This window comes from Rousettus aegyptiacus, unplaced genomic scaffold (assembly GCF_014176215.1).
Source record: "Rousettus aegyptiacus isolate mRouAeg1 unplaced genomic scaffold, mRouAeg1.p scaffold_m13_p_4, whole genome shotgun sequence".
NCBI lineage: Eukaryota > Metazoa > Chordata > Mammalia > Chiroptera > Pteropodidae > Rousettus > Rousettus aegyptiacus.
The window spans coordinates 115,913,142-115,938,092 of NW_023416307.1; the positions used below are offsets into that span (position 1 = coordinate 115,913,142).

The 24,951-nt window shown below is 34.7% G+C and overlaps 1 protein-coding gene across 22 annotated transcripts in view; it reads left to right on the plus strand.

Moving 5' to 3' along the window:
• The window catches only part of PBRM1 (polybromo 1), a 99,277-nt gene that overhangs the window by 17,631 nt on the left and 56,695 nt on the right, over window positions 1-24,951 (plus strand). For 14 of the 22 annotated variants that reach the window (XM_036219239.1, XM_016121810.2, XM_016121811.2 and 11 more), the window contains 11 exons: window positions 1,487-1,630; window positions 4,205-4,321; window positions 7,278-7,346; window positions 10,088-10,186; window positions 12,456-12,541; window positions 13,304-13,399; window positions 13,984-14,075; window positions 15,494-15,707; window positions 18,707-18,848; window positions 19,998-20,095; window positions 22,216-22,260. In XM_036219239.1, coding sequence (XP_036075132.1) covers window positions 1,487-1,630; window positions 4,205-4,321; window positions 7,278-7,346; window positions 10,088-10,186; window positions 12,456-12,541; window positions 13,304-13,399; window positions 13,984-14,075; window positions 15,494-15,707; window positions 18,707-18,848; window positions 19,998-20,095; window positions 22,216-22,260 — 1,202 coding nt within the window. The remainder of the gene's footprint in view (window positions 1-1,486; window positions 1,631-4,204; window positions 4,322-7,277; window positions 7,347-10,087; window positions 10,187-12,455; window positions 12,542-13,303; window positions 13,400-13,983; window positions 14,076-15,493; window positions 15,708-18,706; window positions 18,849-19,997; window positions 20,096-22,215; window positions 22,261-24,951) is intronic. The other 8 variants (XM_036219235.1, XM_036219242.1, XM_036219243.1 and 5 more) reach the window with 1 other exon arrangement.

Below are 24,951 nucleotides of genomic sequence, written 5' to 3' on the forward strand. Positions count from 1 at the left end.
CTTTTTGCTTATTCCAGGCATCTGGCCTATCTTTGTTAGGACTAGCTAATGAAGAGTTCTCAAAGGAGATCCATCTTGCACCTCTACTTTTCCCACAGTGCCAGTGTTTGAGATAGGCATGGGTTGAGCTGGGTGGAGGTTGCAGTGTGTGGTCTTCCTTGTTTCCTTATTCCTGGGCAGCTCAGAAACTAAATTGTTTTGAGTTTCCACTTACACCGTAGCCATGGCCTTTGGAGTCCCAGCCTCTGGTGGAACCTGGCCTTTATCTTTTGTCCTTGCATCTTCCAGGAGCTTTGAAAACTAAAGCTGAGGTTTATCTTGTGTTATAAATGTTGTCAAGGTGAACAGTACCTTCAGTGTTCTACTTACAATGTGGGTTTCCGCTTGCTCAGTTCTTGCTATTTGAACATTGCTTACTCCTTATTGGCGGCACATGGATGCATTTTTAAAGTTGGTTTAAAAAGGCATTGGTTTTACTGGAACGTTTTAGAGTTCATTTGCACCACGGAAAAAGAAATATTCAAATAAGGTATTAAATACTTTTAAAAATAAAAGTGGTATCAGAGCAATCAGTAGCGTCTATCTTTTTGACTTGTTTCATGTGTACAATGTAGTGACTATTTCCATACCTTACAGTGTGATCACCCCACTAATTCTGGTAATCATTTGTCACTGTGCAAACTTATCACAATATCATTGACTATATTCCCCTTCACCGAGATCTTTCCATCCCCTCCTCCTTTGGTCTCAGTTTTTTTTTAGTCTGTTTTTGTTTTGTTTTGTTTGTTCATTTGTTTTTTTTTAGATTCCACATGTAAATGAAACTGTGTGATACTTGTCTTTCTCTGATTTATTTCACTTAGCATAATACCGTCTACATCCATATGGTTGTAGTGTGAGTTCATTCTTTTTTATGGCTGCATAATATTCCATTGTGTGTATATATACCACATCTTCTTTAACCATTTATCTATTGATGGACACTTAGGTTGCTTCCATAGCTTGGCTATTATAAATAATGCTACAGTGAACATAGGGGTGCATATATCTTTTCAAATTAGTTTTTTTTTTTCCCTTCAGATAAATACACAAAAGTGGAATTGGGTCACGTGATCTATTTTTAGTTTTTTTGAGGAATCTCCATACTATTTTCCATAGTGGCTGCAATAGATCTTATTCTTTAAGTTGTCCTTCTTATTAATAATTAGTCTTAATTTAGCAAATCATTTATCTTCTGCCTCAAGTTTCTGTAATAAGATAGGGCATAAATTAATTAATCTGATTTCAGAATGCCTTTAAAGCATACACAGACGAGAAATTGAGGCCCTTGTATCTTTTAATTAGAAGAATTTTAAAATTTGTAATAGCGTTTTCAGAGTTCTGTCGTAGTATACCAGTCTCTGCTGGAACAAAATTCTTCAAAAGTAGTAATTGATTTATATAATAAAGTACTAACATGATATTTTTTCTCTTTGTTAATGTATAGCCAGATTCTCCTGAATATAAAGCTGCTTGCAAACTCTGGGATCTGTACCTTCGAACAAGAAATGAGTTTGTTCAGAAAGGAGAAGTGGATGATGAAGATGATGATGAAGATGGGCAAGACAATCAAGGCACAGTGACTGAAGGAGTAAGTGTGGAGCTGGAATGGATGATAGATTGGCTTCTGGGACGTGGGCAAGGCCCTTGTGATTTCTTCTGGGCTGCTGTAAGCAGCTCGGCTTTCTATGCAGTTGTGTTGGTAACTGGGAGGGTAAAGGGGCATGCAGCCAGAGAGCCCCACCACAATTACAAGAGATCCTAAGACAGGCTGGACAATGTGTCCCATGCGTGACTATTTTTATGAATTGCTCTTATATCGATGCATATTTCCTGCTGAGTTTTAAAGAGAATCTTCATATTATCAAGAACTGATCTAATATTTCTAGATTGAGATATCATGTAAGAGTATGCAGTGTTGTGATTAAAAGTTGGAGAGTCAGTGGAATCACCTTAGTAATATTTTCATAGGTTAGACTGAGTACTGTTCCTAGAACGTGTCAAGTATATTCCTGCTTCTGGAATTTTGCAGTTGCTCTTACTTCTGCTTGAACGTGCTTCCCTTGGTTCTTCCTGTCATTGGTTCTTTTTCATTATTCTAATATCACTTAGAATAACATCAAGTAAGAGAGCCTTATTCTGAGCAGCCTATCCAAATTGTTTGCTCCACAATCCTCTTTTTCTATCATCACATCACTCTGTTCTATGGTTTTCAATTTTTATCCCTATATGTGAAATATCTCGTTTATTAGGTTACATGTTTACTTTCTGTTTTCCCCCAGGTAGAATGATAGTCCACAAAAGATTTCACCTTGTTCACCTATTGCTGGCATCTAGACTGTGCCTGACTTGTAGGTACTCATAAATTCTTGCTGAATAAACACACGTTTAAAAAGAGGGGGAAATAATAGTATATGGAATTATATATCTCTTCTACAACTAAATAGCAAGGTACTCAAAGCAGAACATTTCCCTTTCTTCTCCAAGTTATGTAGATCACCTTTTGCTGAAACGTCAACACAAGGAAGCAGTGGTGGGTGAATTTCTCAAAACATGAATTCTTCTTGGAGTCTCAAAATTTAGTTCTTAGGCATCTTGTCAATTTCTTTCTGGAAACGAAGTGATCGGAATTAGGCAATTAACTAGGGATTCCCTGGAATTTTACTCTCTGATATTAGTGTAGGAGCAGCACCTTAACTCGTGCTTTCCTGAGTAGAACATTCATTTCCAATAGGGGGCTCAGCCTTATTATAGGCCACCAGGGTTATAGTCAAAAATGAAAATGCCTACGTTTTGGATTTGCCTGTGTTTCTTTCAGTAAGAAATTGGAAGAATCTCACATGTTCATATTTATACCTCCCAAGCTTTTTTCTAGCCCTAAAGTTCTCATAAAGAGAGAGGGAATTTTCAAGTTTCTCATTTTTAAATTAAGAATGATTTTCTTGGATTTTCCCAGTTGTGGGAATAGGTGATATGAATGCATTCACATATCCTGCTCCCTTTGTCACCTGTAACACATTTCCAGAGTAGTGGTAGGATTGGGAGGAAAGGGATCTCATCTGTAGAATATAACTCTCCTCTTTTTGAACCTAACTCTGTAGTGCCATGTTTTAGTCAGGAAGTCAATGATTTAAACATGAGTATTTTAATCTGCTTTCATCTGTGTTATGTTGGTTCTTCAAGCTTACTTGGTTGGGGACTCCCAGCTAATCACATGTCTTAAGTGTTAAATATTTATTGTGTGTCTTTTTGCCAGGCACCATGGTAGGCCCAAGAGATGTTAGTGCCCTTTCAGTAGAGTTAATGTTGGCTCTTACGACTAAACTAAATAAAAAGATCTCTGTTGGATTAGGGAAAAAATAATAGTGCTTTTATTATTTAAACCAGAAATAACCATTAATTTTTATTCTATATTCACAAAACATGGTTTGGATTTGAAGTACCATTTAATATACACCTTGACTGAGACATTTTATTCCTCATCTTAGAAACTGGTTTTAGACTCTCCCTGGCCAAGTACTCTTTGGGGTATATACTTCCTATGTCGAAACAGTGACTAAGATAGGAATTAACCAGCCAGTCCGGAAAGCAAAGGTGATGTGCATCAGTGAACTTAATCTCCATTCAGTTTTGATATAACTTCAATTCTGTTGTTAAATCTAGCAGAGCACCCCATGGTTAAAAATATGTAGTTCTCACTTTACATATGTAATTGTTCTTCTAGAATACCAAGACTTCAATAGATATGAACAGCACATGTAGAAATTACCACATATCAAGGGATGCGTTTTCTCTGTCTCAGTTGCTCAAACCCTAAAAAAGGTTTGCTTTTCCATCAATTCACACATATGGCACTTGAATTTCAGTTATAGTGTTTACTGTGAAGTAGAAGTAGAGTTTAGTAAAAACCTGATTTATGGGATTTAGTTACTGAAATATATAAGGAATTAGTTTCATATATGCTGTTCTAGGAGTATAACCTCCACATTCAGCATCAGAGCATTTCTGTGCTATTCTTAAAACTTGTACCTAAAATAAGTACTGCTTAGAAGTTACTCTTTTGAGTTACTTTAAAATGTTAGAAACTAATATCAGCACTTATTTGTTGATTTCTCTCACAAAATACTTCTTTCTCTTATCTCTTTTTTTAACACTCTCCTCCTAGTCTTCTCCAAGTTACTTGAAAGAGATCCTGGAGCAGCTTCTTGAAGCCATAGTTGTAGCCACAAATCCATCAGGACATCTCATTAGCGAACTTTTTCAGAAACTGCCTTCTAAAGTGGTAAGTGATATATTCAGAGACAGGTGAATTAATGTGTGTGTGTGTTTAAGTACTTCAAAAATTTTATTCTTAGTAAATACAGTAAGGTTAATGGAAGGCTTGGAGGTAGCCAGCAGACCCTTCTCATGGCCTTAGTGGAAGGCATGTAGGATATGTTCTATCATTTTACTTAACCAGGAGGTTGTGGGTTTTTTTAAAAAATGTGTGTTTTTGTTTTTTGATTAGTAATTCTTTTTGTTTTTAGTTTTTATCGTCATAAAATACACATAAGATTACCATTTAACCATTTTAAGTGTAGAGTTCAGTGGTGTTATGTACATTGATATTATTGTACAACCATTACCATCATCCATCTTCAGAACTTTTCATCTTCCTAAACTGAAACTCTCTACCCGTTAAACTGTAACCCCAATCCCCAACCAGCCAGCCCTTGGTAACCATTATTCTTTGTTCTCTGTGAATTTGACTACTTTAAGTACCTGATATAAGAGGAATCATACAATATTTATCTTTTTATGTCCGACTTATTTCACTTAGCATAATATATACAGGGTCCATCCATGTAGCATATGTCAGAATTTCCTTCCTTTTTTAAGGCTGAATAATAGTCCGTTGAATGTATATACTACATTTTGTTTATACCATAATCTGCTTATCCACTCATCTCTTGATGGACTTTTGGGTTGTTTCTAAGATGGGTAATTCTTAAATGATAAAGTAAGCACCTAAACAAAACAATTTATTTATAAAAAGAAAAGAAACATTCTCTTTGCTCAGGAGACAGAGTGAGAGGAAGATAAATGAGTTATTTCTCTTTTAGTTCTCTTTGGTCACCTCATGAGAGAAAAGAGAAAGAGACCTAATAGGTTCTCTTCTATCCCAAAGAGGAAGAGTTATTCTAATCAAGTAAGACCCTTTTAAAAAGTGTCAGGGTCCCTGTCTGGCGTCACACCCACTTTAGCCTGTGGAACTGTAAAAACTGCTTTTAGAAATACTTTTAAGGAAAGAGGAAAACAGACAATTTCTCAATATTAAACGTGGAATTATCATATGACCCAGCAGTTCCACTTTGGGTGTGTATACACAAAAGAAATGAAAGCAGGGTTTCAAAGATATTTGTATATGCATGTTCGTAGTAATATTATTCACAACAGCTGAAACATGAAAGCAGCTTCAGTGTCCCTCGACAGATGAATGCATAAATAAAATGTGTTTATACATACCATGGAGTATTATTCAACCTTTAAAAGAATGGAATTCTAGCACATGCTATAATAAGAATGAACCCTGAACACATTATGGTAAGTGAAATAAGTCAAACACAAAATGACAAATACTGTATGATTCCTTTTATAAGAGGTAGTTTGAGTAGTCAAATTAATAGGGACAGAAAGTAAAATTGCAGTTGTCAGGGACTGGCAGGAAGAGGACAGCAAGTAGATCGTTATTGTTTAATGAGTATGGAGTTTCAGTTAGGGAAGACGAAAAGCTCTAGAGATGGATGATGTTGATGGCTGTACAATAAGTACCTAATGCCACTGAACTGACACTTAAAATGGTTAAATGGTAAATCTTATGTATTTTTTACCCCAGTACAAAAATTAGGAGAAAAAAATACAATCTTTATTCAAGATTTATTCTTACTCTACAGATAGAGATAATTGGTAGTGGTCAAGCCACTAAGAGTGATTTGGAGCAGTAATATATTAATATCTGGTTCCCTCATTCTGCGAGGGCTTTTGGGGACACCATGCAGCAGGAGTTGGTTGGGGAAATCAGATTCCCATTGGTCTCTCAGGGCATGATAATTTGAAAGACTACAGGACTGAGACCTGGAATGGAGGGCAGTTTTTACCTTTCCTTTATAAATTCTTCCCAAGTGGGAGAGGTCAATTGAGAATACATGGGCCAACAGCTTGGATTACCTTGTACCCCAGCCTGGGTGGCTTTGCCATAATTTGTCTTCTAAACTAGGTTACTCAGAAGTAAAATTGGTGATGAGAGGAGATAAGAAAGGTGTTTGATCCAAGCAAAGAAAAGAGTAAGGTTAAAAAAACAGAAGAGTAAAGTGAGAGATAAGATGAAGCATCACTGAGATCATCCCTTCAGCCTAGTAACTATGTGAAAGCTGTGGCCTCCTGCTTTTTATTGTTTGGGCTCCAGGATTTGAACAGGTATGAAGAGCCTGGAGAGCATAGTCTAACTTCCCAACCTAAGGAGACCAACTTGAGTTTTAGTTGACTTCAATTATTTCCTCTAAGGAACAAAACCTGTAGGAAAGGCTTAGGGCAGTGCATGCACTCTAGGTTTTGTGAAACCCTTCAAGGACATTCCTTTAACATGTTTAGCTTCTTTTCTTGTGATAAGCTAATATTGATAAAATGAATGCTTATAATTTGCTTCATTTATTTAACATAGTTTTATTTAAAATGTTTTATTTTGAAAAAAATGTTTTGACTGAAATAAGTAGAAGCATTACGTTAAACATGGAACTGATATATCTTACAACCTGACTTCTTATAGTTCCTTAAGAATTTTTTATGAAATAGGATATTATTGTGTTAGTTAGATTGCAAAATTAAAAGAGCTTATAGTTAGCCCTTCAAAAACATTTCATCTAATTTATTTCCAGGCATCAGTATCTTAGGACCTTAATTTGTCTGATTCTATGAATTTAGAATGTTTTTAGACATTAAGTAGTGATATATTAGTTGTATATAATGATAATTACCAAATGCTAACTATAAACTACAACATGGCTGTTGGGTATTTCATGAAGCTTGTTAAATCTAATTCTTTCTGCTTTAAATATAACAATATGCTGTATAGCTGTGTCTTTGTAAGATTTTTATATCTTACAAAGATGGTCAGTTGATTAAGATTGTCAGTGTGTTTCCTTGTTCTCATTAGCTGGATACTTTTACTTACTTAGCATGCTTGGGGTTTTCTCTTCCAGCAATATCCAGACTATTATGCAATAATTAAGGAACCTATAGATCTCAAGACCATTGCCCAGAGGATACAGGTATGAAGATGAGTATATGTAATCATATGTGGTTTAAGGTAGATTGCCCTATGGTCTTATTACGGGCTTTTAGAAAACAGAAGCAGATGTCTCTTGTAAGGGGTTATTAGCAAATGAGAGTGATGTTACTGATTATAGCTTTGAAAGAGGCAGTGTAGCATCCCTTTTGCATTTTTTCTGTAGGGAGGAAAGCAAATTATTCATTGGCATATTAGATCTTGCTCTTAGGACAAAAATTAAAAAGCATTGGTCATGGATATTTTTAATTGTGAAAAGTACATTGGCAATAAAAGCTTTGTTTATTTTTATCTTCCAAATAGTTTTAGGATACCTCAGAATAAAAGTTACCTGAAACAGATGTCAGAGTGTAAGATCAGTGAAAATAGAGATTTTATTCTCTTTGTCCCCCTTTCCTATATCTCCAGCAGTAATAGGTGTTGCTAGGTGATTGCTGTGTTTTATGTATTATATGTATTAGCCAATAAATTCTTAAAACAACCCCATGGGGTAGATACTATTATCCCCATTTCAGAGATGAGAAAACTGAAGCACGGAGATGGTAAGTCACTTGCCCGAGTCATCAACTAGTAAGGAAAAAAGTTAGGATTTGAATTCAGATAGCTTGGCTCCAGAGTCTGTGCTCCTTCCTAACTGCTACATTGTTACTTCCTCTTCATAAAGTAGGTGCTCAGTAATATTAATTCAGTGGATGAATGACTGAGATTTAAAATTGGATGACCAAAGGTTAAGGGAGGTGTAGGGAGAATGAGCTAAATTATATCAGAAGTCTGGTTTTTAGATTTTGGACTGATATGGGCTATTTTCTTAGCTCTGCTTCTTACTAGCTATGTCACTTTGATCAGGCAATGTGCCTACTTCCTCTGCTGTATACTGAGTGCAGTAGTATTGTATCACAGAGTTGTAGAGGTTGGTGATAATGTATATGAAGCATCTCTCAGAGCACCTCTGGGATGTGGCCTTGGCCATTGTGAGCTACTGGTCCTCCCAGGGTAAGGAGGGTGTGGCGCTCCTAATAGATAAAGCAAAAAGGAAAATATAATAATATAGTCTCACTGAGAGAAATGGGACTGAAAGCACAGTGGTTTGCCAGGAGGGAAAAACTTCCTTGGCTTTAAATTCTGAGAGTAGTAAAGAGTAACAGTGCAGTAATTACTGGTACCATAGATATATTTGCATTGCATGTTAAAATACAGATTAAGGTATCACCTGGTTTTTCAGGCAGCCCAGTAGCTGCTCCTGGGAGTGACTTTGTTTCCTAGAACTCAGATCCCTGGGGTTCCTGACATCTATCTAGGAAAGAGAGATGTTCTCATAATACTGAAAATCAAATAAGATCTTCAAACATCTCTACCTCAACCCTAGTCTTCTCTCTATGACCTTTAGTTTTGTCTTTTTTCCTTCTAAAAGCCCCACAGAATTACCTCCTTTCATCATCACCCTAATCAAGATCCTTGTTCTCTTATATCTGAGTTATTATAATAGTTTTTCTCTCTAATGAAAGGCTCTCTAGTGCTTTCTGTATATTGCTTCTCTAACTCTAGCGTTTTTCCTGCTATTTCAGTGCCCAGAGACTTGTCTTCTATCGCCTGCTAAAGCAAGTTGTAGTTCCTTGTACCAGTTCAGTGATAACCAATTCTAATTTAAACAGAAAGGAAATCCATGAAAAGAATATTGGATATCATATGGACTCAATGGGAAGGAAGGTGGGAGAACTAGCCATAGGAAAATAGGCAGTACTCAGTCAGGGACATCATGGCACAGCTGAGGTCATGCACATTCTCTTTGCGATGCCATTGCTATTACCACTGTCATTTGCAGGAGTTAGGACTTCCATTCCCTTGCTGTTAGCATTAGTCCCTCAAGACAGTCATGAATTATTTCCTCTTTCCCTGGCTCCCAGGCTGCTGGCAAACCTACCATCTGCTCAGTTTTACTCTCTGTTGGTCCTTTCCTACCACTTGTGCTGGAATTTCTTGCAAATAAAAAGGGTGCTCAGATTTTGGGTCTTCCTACATGGCAAATAACCAGCTCCTCTGCTTTGCCTAGACTCTATCTCATTTGTCCCTACCCTACCTATGCAGCCTGTGCTTACGATTCTACCCCTCCCCATTCTGTACTCCCCTTCATTTGGTTTTCTCAGTCTCTAGAACATGCCTGTTCGTTTCTGTCTTTTTCTCATGTGTACATTCTGCATAGATTGTTTCTTTCTTCCTTTCCTTTGTAAATTGAAGCAATTTTGAGTCTCCTGGGCTATTTTGGATTGAATAAGATGTGAAAGCTCTAATATGGAGCCTGGTACATAGTAGGTACTCACAAAATGTTAACCTGTGTGCTAGACTGACCTGACTAGAGTTTTACTTCACATTATTAAATCCACTTTAATGAATTGGTATGAATGAAGAACTTAGTACTTGGCACATAAGTAAGCACTATGTGTTCGCTAAAATAACTTTTACTTTATTTCATTTGTTAAAAAATTGCAAATTTTTATGAGAATGATGTAGCTTTGGTTTTGTTATTTATCTCAAAAAATATTTGTAAATTAGACAATGTTAATAGCTTATAAAAGAAAATGACTTTACATATTGTTCACATGTGTGCTTTCCGATAAAGTCTTAGAACCTGGTGACAATTTAAAAATATGTGGAGTTCTTTTTTTTAGAGGTCATACTGATTAACTCTTAAAAAGAGAAACTGCTGTATTTTGTTGTTTACTATAGAATGGAAGCTACAAGAGTATTCATGCAATGGCCAAAGATATAGATCTCCTAGCAAAAAATGCCAAAACTTATAATGAGCCTGGTTCTCAAGTATTCAAGGTTAGTTCTTTTTGTTATTTTCATTGGTAAGAGTAGATACCTTAATTTAGAGCTAATAATTTTCATGTAACAACTTTATTGAGATAAAATTCACATATTGCACATCTCACCCAAAGAATACAATTTGGTGGCTTCTGGTATATTCAGAGTTGTGCAGCCATCACCACAATCAATTAGCAATCACTCTCCATTTACCTCCAGCCCTAGATAACCTTTGTCTTTATGAATTTGCCTATTCTGGACGTTTCATATATAAGTGGAACCATTTAATACTTGGTCCTTTGTGATTGTTTTCTTTCACTTATTATGTTTTCAAGGTATACATGTTATATGTCATCACTTTATTCTTTTCCTTGTTGAATAATATTCCATTGTATGTATATACCATATATTACTTACTCATTCATCAGATGCTAGACATTTAGGTTGTTTTCACTTTTTGGCTACTATAAATAATGCTGCTATGAACATTCTTGTATAAATTTTATGTAGACATATATTTTCATTTTTCATGGATACATACCTAGGAATGGAATTGCTGGGCCACATGATAACTGTATATTAACTTTTTGAGGAAACACCAAATTGTTTTCCAAAAGAGCTGTACCATTTTACATTCCCACTAGCAATGTGGAAGTGTAATTTCTTGAAATCCTCACCAACACTTTTGTTCCATTTTTGTTTTTATCATAGCTGTCCTGCTGGGCATGAAATAGTATTTCATTGTGGTTTTGATTAGCATTTTCCCCCTCACAGTGATTTGTGATGTGACCATCTTTTAATGGGCAATTGCCCATTCATATATCTTTGAAAAAAATGTCTCTTCAGATCCTTAGCCAATCTTTTAGTTGGGTTACTTTTTATTATTATGTTAGAGTTTTTCAAATAGTCTGGACGTTAGACTATATATATTATTTATAAATATTTTCTCCCATTCTTTAGATTGTCTTTTCATTTCTGTAATAGTATCCCTTTAAGGCACAAACATTTTTAATTCTATTAAATCCAGTTTGTCTTTTCTTTGAATGTTTGTGTTTTTAGTGCCATTTCAAGAAACCATTACCTTCCAGGACATGAAAATTTACACCTATGTTTTTTTTTTTTCCAAGAATTTTATAGTTATAGCTTTTACATTTAGAGCTTTGATTCATTTTTAATTAATTTTTGTTTATATGAAGTAGGTATAAGGTAGGAGTCCAGAAACATTCTTTTACGTGGTGTATTATTTGTCCCAGTACCTTATGTTAAAAAGGCTATTCTTTCTCTATTGAATTGTGTTCATGCCCTTGTTGAAAATTAGTTGCCCACAGATATATGGGTTTATTTCTGGATTCAGTTCTTTTCCATTTGTCTGTATGACTGCCTTTATGCCAGGTAGACATATAGGTTCATTCTCATTTCACTTTTTAGTTAAATATTGATTTAGTCCCTACATTTAAACCTCATAAATATAAAAAGCAGTCTTTAGTATAATACACAATGTAAAATGACTATTTCATTGCATTGCAGTTCACTCAGGAGTTTTGTAGTCCTGTAATGAGTAGTTGCTTGTAGAAATTTCTTAAACTAATAATGTATCACTGAGAATTTAGCAAAGGTTGCTCAGGAAATCTTGTGAAAGGAAAATCATTTAGACTTTCAGAATGCTGATTCAAATACGGTGACTTTTGATAGTTAATTTTAATTTTTATCTTTCATCTTTTAAGAAACTTTGAGTGAATAAACTATGAAGTGCTTGTACTTAGTCCTTGATAGGACATTTAAATAAGACATCTTAGTAGTATTATACTAATTGTTGATGCAGTTGAAATTTTTCTTTTTGGTTTGATTGTTTTCCCTAAATGAAATTTTAGAAGGGAAACTTTGGGTTTGATACATTAGTATGCTATTAATTTAAGCAAATATATTCATACTAAGTTTATGTTATAGTCTTTATCTTAGAAGTGCATCTTTGTTTCAGTTTTTAGGTCAGTGTACACGGGTAGGGTTCATTGTATTTTCACCAGTTTTTTCTGTTCATCATAGGATCTTTTCTACATGTTTGACTATTGTGAATGAGTGAGGAGGCTTTTTAACTTAGGTGTGATTATGAAGATGTTTTGGAAGCTTTTGGAAAGGTTAGGGGAGGCAGCTTTGTGGATATCGAATGGAAGGCTACTTTCGATGGAAGGAGTGCCATAGAAAGTGTCCAGTGCATGATTGAGAGCATTTTAAACTGTCTCTTTTTTTTCCTACAGTTTTTCTAAGCCAAACAATTTTATCTTGACAGGATGCAAATTCTATTAAAAAAATATTTTATATGAAAAAGGCAGAAATTGAACATCATGAAATGGCTAAATCAAGCCTTCGAATGAGGTAGGTTAAGAAAAAAAGACTCTGTAATCCTTGTGCTTTTATTATTTGCCAGATTTTCTAGCTAGTGAAATCAGTACAGTAGAAAACAAGATAAATGTTGCATTTATAGGTTATATTTACAGTCAATAATGTGATACTAAAGAGAGTAAGAATAACTCTTAGCTAGCCCCTTTATTGTACCTAAAAGGCTTTATTTTAAAAAACAATTTTAACACTTGGCACCAGTGTATTCTTGTATAAATATTATATGTATATGTATATTTGTATATAACTTATAGCATGCCTATAATGTATACTATATGTAATATATATTTTTTGATATTTGTATGTAATACGTAGTAGTATTTTTATTTATAGTAAGAACATTTAGCCAAGTGTCAGGAGATCTAGTCTTATCCTGCCGTTCCCTTGTGCTAGGACTAAGATTTTGAACAAGTTTTATTTTTATGATTCTCTTTCCTCCTACCTGAAGTGAAAAGGTTGCATGACTACTTTGGAAGCTTTTCTCTGACCCTGACATTTGCTTTGTTGCTAGATCCTCTGGTCACTAGTGACTGACCGTAAGCTCTCTAGAACCAGTCCTGGTTCATTCTCTTCTGCAGAGTCCCCAGGTTTTGGAGCAAAGCCTGCTGTACAGTAAAGGCTCAGAAATATTTGAGCATTTAAAAAAGAAGATGAAACTGGTAGTCTTCTCTTGCTTACCCAGCATTCTAATTTCAGCAGTCAGTTTTCTGACATTTTTTAAATTTTATATCTAAATAGAACTTCATCAAATTTGGCCGGACCCAGGATGACAGTTCCTTCCCACAGTAAAAGCAGCCTTGGTGAAGAGAGAAATGCTACTAGCAAGTATTACCGGTGAGAGAGAGTGAGTGTGTTTAGTCTGAGAGCCGACCCATGTTTATGAGGATAGGCATAGTAGTGTTTGATTGATAACTTTCTTGAAGTAATATTTTTGGGTATAGTTAAGTTATTAGAATTTGTTATCAAATACGTATTTAAAAGTTGAGATGCTGTCCTCACCTCTTTAGAGAGTGCTTAAGCAGAAGTTGTTAGGCAATGCTAAATATTACTACTAAAATGTATGGTAAATTCTAAAAGATTTTGTGTTCATAATAGAATTTGTATTTATTATAAAATATGAGCATCATAGAATTAAATAAATTTTTTTATTAAAGTGTAGTGTTGTGTTTATGTATAAAACAAATTGCAAGTAGCCTACTTTAGGCTTTTTACCACCACACTCTAAGAGAGAAAAAAGAAAATGGTCTTGGCTAAAACTGATTATGGGGAATATAAAAGGTACAAAGATAAATTGAGGAGGCAGTTGAATAGGAATTCATTTTCTTTGATACAAATGCCTTGTTAGCAGTTCCTGTTTCCTATAAACAAATTATTATAATATCTTTCCATGTCTTCTAATTGTTCTTTTTCCTTTGTAGTAATAAAAGAGCAGTCCAAGGGGGTCGTTTATCAGCAATAACCATGGCACTTCAGTATGGCTCAGAAAGTGAAGAGGATGCTACTTTAGCTGGTAGGCCGTAGGTTGTGACAGATATCAGTGCCTTCTCAGTGGATCCTTCTGGTTAAGGGAAATTGCAGTGACTGGTCTGGCTGGGAGTTTTAGTTTGGAGTACAAGCTATTTTATTACATTTTGATTGTACGCTTTGTTTGGCAGACTTATCAGAAGCTTGCTGATTTATTTTGTATTAAAGCTCATATCTGAGTAAATAAGTACTTCTTTCACAACAATTGGTTTGATAGCCTTAGCAGATCTTGGTTTCAAACATACAATGATAAATAATAAGTACTAGTGACACCATCAGGAAATCTCAGGAAGATATTCACATCATCTTAGATTTTCAGGTCATTGGCTTATAGTTTCAGTAGACTGTAATTTCTTCTCTGCTAGACCTTATGATTTGAAGACAGATATAAATTACAATAAGAGCAGTATCTTAAATTGTAATTTAAACAAATCTGACAAAGAGCATTGGGCACTAAAAATCCATGTAAAAATATACAATTTGTTAAATAGCAACCTAAAGAATAGCTGAGAGCTGTATTTGATTTCATTATCTGTCTTTCTCTTATGTGATATAGTATTTTTTATTTTACTGTAGATATTTTTATATGCAGAGATAAAGTTTGTTTCATGAAGTTATTTTAGCATATCTTGATTTTATAATCAAGTGTGATACAACAGATTTTTCCAGCTATATGTTAGTTTTTACTAAATCTATAGAAATTTCATAATTATTGTACACTACTTATTAAAGTACAAATTTAATTTTTTGACACTTATCTACAGAGTTAAATATTTTTTATTTAAATTAGGCTTAATCTTTTCATTAGCTTTGTTTTTTGCTGATTATAATAGTGGCACACGTTATGTTTAGGTTTCCTTCTAACATTTGGTTACTTCATTCACCATATAGTATCATAACAAATTGAAGGAAAACCACACCATTTACAAAATTCCTAAAAAGTATTTATTGCCTTTTTTCCTAATAAGTAGTACCTTTGTCACAAGAGATTATGTAGTAACTTCGGCTATTACCTAATCCAAAGTCATGAAGATTTACACCTACGTTTTCATCTAAGAATTTTATATTTTTAGCTTTTGTATTTAGTTCTGAGATCTGTGACTATTTCTTGTCCAAGCACACTTAGCATGGAGTCTCTGAAGAGAGCACATTTAAAAAGAAACTATCTTGTAATTTTTTAAAAACAGCATAACTTACTGTATAACTTCCTACTTAGTTTCTATATAATATTTCTCTAAGTAAACATACAATTATATTAAGCATTACTAACATCTTTAATGGAGGCTAGAGATTATTCTTTTAAAATAAGTATTTTCAAACATACAGCTTAACCTGGAAGATTGTTAAAAAGAGTTTTTTGAAGTACAATTTGTTCCCTTACAAATGCCTTCTTTTTCTTTCTAGCTGCACGTTATGAAGAAGGAGAGTCAGAAGCAGAGAGCATTACTTCATTTATGGATGTTTCAAATCCTTTTTATCAGCTTTATGACACAGTTAGGAGCTGTCGGAATAACCAGGGGCAGCTAATAGCTGAACCCTTTTTCCATTTGCCTTCAAAGAAGAAATACCCCGATTATTATCAACAAATTAAAATGCCCATATCACTACAACAGATTAGGTAAAATGTCTTCTACATTAGTAAAGTGTCTTCTACATTACTCACTATAAATCCATTTTCTTGTGGTTGAGCCTGCACATATATCTTCCTTCCTAAAATGGATGAGGATATTAAAGGTAAAAATGTTTCCGCATGTCTAGAGTATGCTAGAATATCACTCCCACATGAAAAGTGAGGAATAAATTTAGTTAAATACAAATATTCTTTGTATTGCAATAGAGTCAAGGGACAAATAAATGAAAAGTATTCTAGCTAGACATTTTTGTGTCAGATTATAGATTATAAAAAGTCATGCAGCTCAAAACTTAACTATTTTTTTTCTTATAAGTGAACAAAGTATAAAAATCTTTTTGCCTATATCTTTTACTGATATTTTATGTACAATAATTTATCTGTATTTAAATTTTGTATCTGTAGTTGAACTTCCCAGAATAAACTTAGTCAGCTCTTAGAGAATTCATCAACTGAAACAATAACCGAAAGATGGTTCATCTTAGATACCCTTTTCTGTTTAGAAAATGTGAAAGTGATCATCGGGAGTTCAGCCAGACAGAATACTTACACCACTATAGTATCAATAAAATTGGTAGGAAATAAGTAATATTATAAAATATGTTTTGTAATTCCCACATGTGGGTTAGGTTTTGCAGTACACTCAAAGGGAAGAAGCAAGTAAAAATAACTGGGCAATGTCAGATTCAGCTGGTATGTACATGATGCTTTGATGGTAGATAACTAACCTTCCAAACAGGAATTAAAGTTTTTGTATTTACTGGAGTCTAAGAAATAAGGTTAACAACATATGTTTCGCAAGTTTACATTTGTAACTTCTGTTTTCATGATTTGATAAGTAAAGTTTATGGTGTTATTATTTAATCCAAAGTTTGGAGGTTTTGCACACAAGTAGGATATAGAAAATCAGCTAATTTGGCCCTTTTAAAATAACATGGCAATTAAAGGCTGCCATTCATTAAGAAAATAGCCCAGAAAATTATCTTTTATACTCTTTTCTTAGAAAAGATGGTGACAGTCTTATAGATGTTAAGAGCTTCCCTTTTAATTGAACAATCTTCGTCATCAGTTTTTTTCTCCCAGACTTTTTGTTTTAAATCAGTCTAATTGGTTTAGTTCAGAAGACAAATCTTCAGCCAGCTCATTCACCTGCCCACAACCTTCTTCCAAGTTAGAATTTTCTAATATAAACCTTGCTTTGGCAAGTCAGTAATTCTCTACCTTTCCCCTCTTTTTAACTTTAACAGTTGTCTGACATACATGTGAGTGAGGAATAGAGAAATGGCTGAGGCCTAGCTAGTAGCACACTAGAATTCTGAAGGGTCAGATTTTAGGATGTCTTATATATACCTTCTTTCTAAGGACGCATGCTAGTCCAGTAGTACCTTACAGGAGCTGGGCTTTCTTCCATTGTGCTCTACATCAGAGCTGCAGGGAAACCTAGAGTAGTCCAGTTGAACTTTTTGAGATAATGGAAATGTTATTTAATCTGTGCAATTCGTTATGGTAGCCACTAATTACACATTACTGTTGAGCATTTGAAATGTGGCTAGTGCAACTAAGGAACTAGATTTTAAATTTTTTAAATTTTGATTTAAATAGCCACTAAATTTAAATAGGGCTAATGGCTACTATATTACAACACAGTCTTGGGAAGATTTGTTGGCAGAAGAAAGATAGTTAAGTGTCATCAAAAGCAACAAAAATGCAAGATGGGCAGGAGCTGGAGAGTGTGGCTCCATCTTTTATTCCCCATGATACCCTTCCCTCTCCCCACTATCCTTGATTAACATCAGTCTGATAAATAACTTCTGATTTATTATAGTTGTCATTTATACGCCAATTTATTATAGATTGTGTCATTTATACACTTGGGTTCTCTGTTCTTTGTGGGTGTGGAGGACACCTAGCACATTACCCTTGGGGTTTGGCCAGAAGAAGTCTGAGGCTGTAATTTAAATTCTGGATGCTAACTACCTAAGCTGGTACTGAGCTGAGTTTATGCTTAGTTGTTTTTCGTTTCATCCTAGAGATGTTCTCTAACTTTAATATCTTCTTAAGTACTACATGGAATCTGCATGTGATTTTTATCAATTTTAAGTAAAACTTTACATGCAGAATGGATGATGCCATTCTGAGAGAAAAGTCTGGAATCTACATGTATTCTGTGAAGCTGTTTATACATACGGTGATTCTTGGTATGGTGGTTTGTGGCTTTGATAGATAGCATGCAAGGGCTTCGATAAAGACATTTAAGTCTATCCTATCTAAATCCATATAGAATTAGAGTTAGGGCTAGCCCTGACTCTTCACCTGGTACAAAGCATATAGGGACTTTATGGGGGTTGGTATTAGTAATAACCATGTGTCTGAAAGACATTCTGAAATATCAAAATTCTTAAGACTTTTGAGTAAAATAATTTAAAACCTTAATTTTAATTAGTTACAAATGTTTGTATTGGAAGAATAGCAGTGAATGGGCTCTAACATATCTGCCTCTTATTTACAACACCCTGGGGATAAATAGGTTATTCTAAATGCTCTTTCAATATGTGGCCAGTACTTTCTCTTTTCTTTAAACCCTCATGAACTGAAATGGCCTCTGATTTTCAGAAATAGGTAGATCACCACGATTCTTGATTAGAATAGCTTAGTAAACCTCCCTGATTTTTGTTTCTTCTAGCCACTAACAGGATTTTTCCATTAGATTTTTGCTAGTATATTTGTAATTTACCCCTTACTAGGTCTTCTCATTACTTCTTATAGCGTTTGAGTTTGTTCTTTAGGATTTTCAGTTAAACTGTCATAATGCCTAAATATAATGTATTTTTGCCTCCTCACTTTATATTTTGAAATTGTCACTTCAGATCTCTCGTGAGTCTCACTAGTAAAGATTACCATCTAGTGCGTATCAGGATTTTTGCACTGAACTTTCAGGAAGGATTTGTCATAATGGAAAATTCTAGCCATGTGTTTGTCTTTCACAGGACAAAGCTAAAGAACCAAGAATATGAAACTTTGGATCATTTGGAGTGTGATCTGAATTTAATGTTTGAAAATGCCAAACGCTATAATGTTCCCAACTCAGCTATCTACAAGCGAGTTCTAAAATTGCAGCAAGTCATGCAGGTAGAATTTCTTGGTTTTGCTAAGTTGTTGAATGTATTACTGAAATAACATTACACATTTTGAATGTGTTTTTAAGATGTGTGATTTCTCCCAGCAATATCACATCATTTGTTTCAACCGCAAGTACTGCTGAGTATTTATTTTTAGAGTCATCAGCACCATGTGGAATAGAAATAATAGTTAAGACAGGGTTAGCTTTGTGGGTAGAAGAATCAGAGGTTTGTGTCTGGGGAGTGATCTTAGGGTCCTCAGGAAGTTTCCCTCTAATCACAGGTGATATTCTGTCATTTAAATTTTATTTCTGTGGTTCTAGACCTGTTGAGGTAAGGTTGATTCTAGGGGAAAAAGCACGTTAGGGCTAGTTAATCATTGTACAATGTCCATGTGTTTATCAGATTCTTTCTGAAAGAACACCTTGGAGGATATCTGAGGTCACAGGTCATCTAGGGGTTTTGAGACAGAAAGGCATAGATATGAAATAAAAATTATCTACCTGTCAGTGTTTGATAGAATCTAGAAAGAGAATCTCAGAGCAAGGAAGCAGTAAAAGCAGTTTTAGATCACCTGTAGAATCTTCCTTTTTGTATGGTCAACATTGTGATCAGTGCTGCAGGTTTCAAGTATTCTGATTTGATGTCTAATCAGATATGCCTTTTTAGTATTCTGTGTGTATTCCTCATGTCTGCTATAGTTTGGCTTTCAGCTGTTTGGCAGAAAGCTTTTAAAAATGCATGTGATGAAAGTAGATCTTTCACCTCTCATATTAAACGTTCTCCTTAGCCATACTGTTGCTCAAGTCTAGGGTACCAAAGGCCATCTTTGAGTTGGCTTTGCTTAAATGTGCCCAGCGGAGCAGGATGCCCCTACAACTTGCCTCAGTGCTTTAACAAGTCAGTGCCCTCTGCAGTATTAAATGCAGTTTTGCTAGTGTTGACTCAACTCTGGATCCATTTTCTTAACCTACTTTTTTTGTCACACAGGCTTTTGTTAAACTGGGTTATTGAAAATCTTTAATGACTTTAATTTTATACATCCTATGTGTGGTAGGATCTTTTTGAGTGAATCTGGTATGTCTAGCTTTTTAATATTCATATATTCTAAGAGTGCTCAGCAGAGTGAGCTTGACTCCTGGGATGTGCTCTGTTTTAGGCAAAGAAGAAGGAGCTTGCCAGGAGAGACGACATTGAGGATGGAGACAGCATGATCTCTTCAGCCACCTCTGATACTGGTAGCGCCAAAAGAAAAAGGTATATACTCTTCTTATAGCTGGAGATATCTTCTTGGATTCTCTTTATTTCATTCTAGATAAATGCAGAAAAAAAATTTTTTTGAGCTATCAAATATGAATTCTCTTATAAGCTTTAAATATTTGGTATCATGTCTTTTAGAATTCTTTTGTAAATTGTATGATTAGCACTTTTTGTGTAAGTAGCATATTGCTTTTAAATCATATAGATAAAAGTGACAGCTACATATACAGGCTGGCAAAACATGTTATTCATTTTGTTGTCCAGGTTACTTTGTTTTAATGTGACATTTAAAGGGTGCCACTTAAATCTAATTTAGGCAATTTTTACATGGTAAATTATAAAAATTGGTACCATTACCATAGTGAAGTAATTACCCTTAACCCCTTTGTTTTTCTTTGTTAATCTGATCTTTATTTGCCATTTTAAGGATGTCAGATTATAAAATACCAAGTCATAACTTTTTGTAGTTCATAAAATGTTAAGCTAAATATTTGATTTTCTTTTTTTTCTAATCTTTCTCTCAACTTTCCTAACCCTTTCTTTCTCTCACGGGTTTTATGGACGGGGACCTTACTGTGAGATTCTGACGCTAGAATCCTATAAAGAATTATGCAAGATCATCTCTTTTGTCTGTGCCTCCTACATGGAGTTTCTCTAGCTTGATCTTTGTGGAATACCATATTCTCCCTCAACCTTAACTATTTCACCATCTTTTTAGCAGTAATCAATTTAGGGAGGAAACCTTAGATAAGGAATAAGCTAATCACTAATAGTGGGGCTTGACAGATTCAAAAATTGAAAGAAGTCATTAGTAATTGTTGATACAGTTCAGTTCATGCATTAAAAGATCCACTAAGATCAGAGGATTTAAAAAGTGGTCTAGAAAAGATAAGCTGTCCTATCTTACCCTCTTATAAATAGCGTTTGGGGAAATTTTTTTAGCGTTGAAAAATAACTTTGCTATGCTATGCCATGGTAACTAAACTGATTGGTGTACCCTGAGATGTGAATCTCCTCCATTACTGGCCTATGAATTTCATCCTTCCAAGTTCTTAATTCCTTGTTATACCAGGGACAACGGAGGAAAAATGTGAAAGCAGATCAGAGACATCAAATCAAGAACATCTTTGAGTGTAATTATATAACTACTACAACATCACCTGTGTTTTCCAGATCAGTCACCAATCAAAGATAAAAACTTCTCAGGCAAAAGAAGGTAATGGAGGCAAAAGTGATGGTACAGTTAGTGCCAACACTAGATGAAAAGAGAGATCTTAAACTAGTTAAGTGTTAAGAAAACAGTACTAAGGAAGCATTAACTCAGGCCAGATCTTTAAAATTAGCTATTTCTGGCATGTAGTTTGTGGGATAACCCAAGTAGATTAAATAAAAGATATTACTCTAAAACCTCCTGTAAAAAGAAAACTGAGCATTATGTTCTTCAAACAAAATCTCACTTCAGAAAAAAGCCCCTTTGGGAATAGGTTTCTTAGGAAGTGTTTTATATAATAAAATGAAAAACAGAAATAAGAGAAGAACAAATAAAAAACATGGCTAAAGCAGTAAAAGAACATACTCGGGTTTGAAATACCGACAAGAGTGGATGATTAAGAGGTTGATAGAAGCAGGTCCTATGCTTACTCAGGACTTAACAAAGGAAGTAACATAATGAGCCTTTTTAGACGGTAGTTACATTAAGAGGTTTTGGTAATAAGAAATAAACTTCTCCAAAATTTAGGCAAACACGCAGCCTAGTAAGTTAAGTTAAGCTTGTCCAGAGAAATCAGGGCCAAGTTTACCAAGTACCACTTGGTTTAACTCCCAAGTATTATGTATGTATGTTTCTATCTTTGTATTTTTTCTTAATGTTAAAAAAATGAGAAAAAATAATATTGGTATATTCTTTCCATTCTGGGAGTGCATTCTTCTCCCCCATCCCTCTACCCAAAAATCTGTGTGCTCTCTTCCATGTTGAAATGTTCCAAGTGTTCTTAATATCTTTTATCATTTGGATTGAAGAATCCTTTTTTTCTCAACCATATTTGGTTTATACATGACCCTCCAATGTTGCTTATTTTGTTTCTCTTCACATGTAATGTTTGTTTCTGCTTCCCCAGGAACACTCTTGACAGTGAGATGTTGGGTCTCAGGAGGCTATCCAGGTGTGCAGTCCTTTTTTATGCATAAACTTGTTTTCAAAAATGTAATCAATCTTCTGTGGTATGGTCAGTACTGATTAGGTGAAAAGTCAGGTCTTAAGCATGTGAAATAAGTTTTTATTTGGGTGCCAGTTTATTTTATGAATAAAGAAAGTATAACTTAGAAGTATAATTAGTAAAGTAAATTCAGAATTAGTTAGCCTAGATATGTTCAGGAGCCTTAATTTGTTGCTAACTTGGCTGAGGGTGAGAAGCCCTCTCACCAATCATTGTGGCTGTGCTTCTGCCGCATAAGGTAGAGGCTGAGAATATGGTGGTATTGCCAGCCTCCAGGGCCTAACAGGTGCTAATTCCCTTTCAGAGGTGCCTTTTATAAACTGGGGAATGGCAGAGGGATTAAAATCAGTGTTGACAATCCAAGTTGTTGGCACCTATCGTTGAGTTAGTGCTTTTCAACCATGAATACATTTTCTCAGTCTCTGATCTTGTCCATGTTTTATTTCTTTAAAAGTATCCATTCTTTAGCATGTTACTTACGATTTTAAAAACAGCCTATGAGTTGCCATGTCATTGTCCTAGTAATCATTGTGTGGTGCTTTTATTTTTACCTTTGTCATCTGGCATTCATGGAGTGTCAATAGCTTGCAGAAACCAAACTCTGCTCTTACAGGTCATAAAGGTTAGCGTTTAATTCCTCTACCTGCCAGGAACTTATTGGCCAAGAAAAGTCAAGTTAAAAATCAAACTATGTGGAAGCAATATACTAAAATAATTATATAAGGTACACAATTGTGTAGTGGTATGGAAATGTTGCATAATTGCCCAAATAGCTTTAGGAAATAAGATTTCCCTACCATGCTTTTCCTTAGAAGTTAGGTATTCTAAACTTATCTACATGTTACTACCACAACTAGTCTACCCTATATAATTACTGTGTTATCATCTTCTTCCTAATATTTTTCTTAAAAGTTTCCTTAGTAAATTTTTAAAGGTCATAGGTTGTATTTTTTTCCATACCATTCATAGTATATGATACTGACTCTGGGTAGTAGTAGAAATAGAAATGCAAGGCATTGTGAAGTATTGTTATAACCCCAAGTTCTATAGCACTGTGACCTGAGCCTCATCTCAGATTTCCTCATCTGAACAAAGACTTGATGACAGCACCTGCATAGGATTGCTGTGAAGACCTGATTGGTTAATATGTTAAAAGCCCTTAGAACTGAGCCTGGATGCAGTAAGTACTCAATAAATGTAGCTCTGGTTATTTTCTGGAAGTAGTTTCTGTTGACATCAGGATTTGAAATAAGTACATTTCATTTTGTTTTTAGGCAAATGTTACTAGTCTGGGAAAACACATTAGAAGAGATGAATAAAAAGGTTTTATTCCTTGAAGACTTAAAGATAAAATGTAGCAAGCCTTGTAAAAGAGAGCCCTTTGGCTTTACTTAGTTTAACAGCAGGCACCACTGAAACTCTAGGGATAGGAATTTAAATACTGGGATACCTTGAAGCCTATAAACAGAGTTGACTTTGATTAGATAGGCTCTTGGTAAGTGTTAACCTGGGAAAGGGAAGGACATGATAAAAGCAGCCTGGTGTTTATCAGCTGATTCGAATCTCATTTCTGATTACTTATTTTATGGCCTTAGGTATTCACCTGACCTCTCTAAGCCTCTCTTTTTACATCTACAAAGTTGGGAAAAATTGTACCTGATTTTCAAAGTTTGAGAATTAATTGAAAATGTATTTATAGTGCTTAACCATCACTGGCATATGATAGAAGTGTTAGCTATAACTATAATTTTTATGTGTATATACACAGATATGAATACATAGAATAATAAATAGTTTCAGGGGAAGAATAATGATAAGGACATTTGAGAAAATGGTGAGCCACAAAGTATGTGGGTTAGGACTAACACTGTGATGTGAAAAATTGAAAGATTGGATCTAGAAGGGCTATGGAGTTCCTCTTAAACTTCTTGAAAACTAAGAGAAACAAGTAGTAATAGTAATTTCAGTGTCAGTCTGGGTTGTAGATCAGGAGGTTGGTGTTGGTGGTCGTCCTGGAAAACCAGGGATACAGAATAGAGCCTCTACTAGCTTATAATCTTTGTACAAATTAGAAAAAGCGCCCATCTCTCAAGATACTTGACTTTCATTTGTTGGAAGATTGCTGTAATATACTGATTTTGTTCGCATAGGACCATTTATGGCCTATTTCCTGTAAAATTCTAGAATTATATGTTTATTAAAACAATGTATGTGGTCTGAATCAGCATTGCCTTAAGTCCACAGCAATAAACAGCCCTGGTTTTGAACTCCCTTAAGATGTATTTTACCTTATTGTGTTCAAAGGAACTGATTCAGGTGCCAGGTCTAGGATTTAATTTTATGCACCTTTCTCAATATGGGGAAGAATTTACAGTCAGAGGGGACGAGCAGTAGGATGCATAGAAAGTTTCTAGAAAGAATCTAAAAAGCAAAGTGAAATTGAAAACAGTAACTAGTAAATATCAAATAGGGGAATACCAGCTTTTTTTTGTAACGTAGAGTTTATCTCATTTCAAAAAGTATTTGAAGCTACTTTCAAAAGTCATAGGATAATAAGGTTTGGCATCCATATTAGAAAAAGATAAAGCAAATATACCAGCCACTCAATCTAATACAGTTATTATAAAAGAGTAGAAA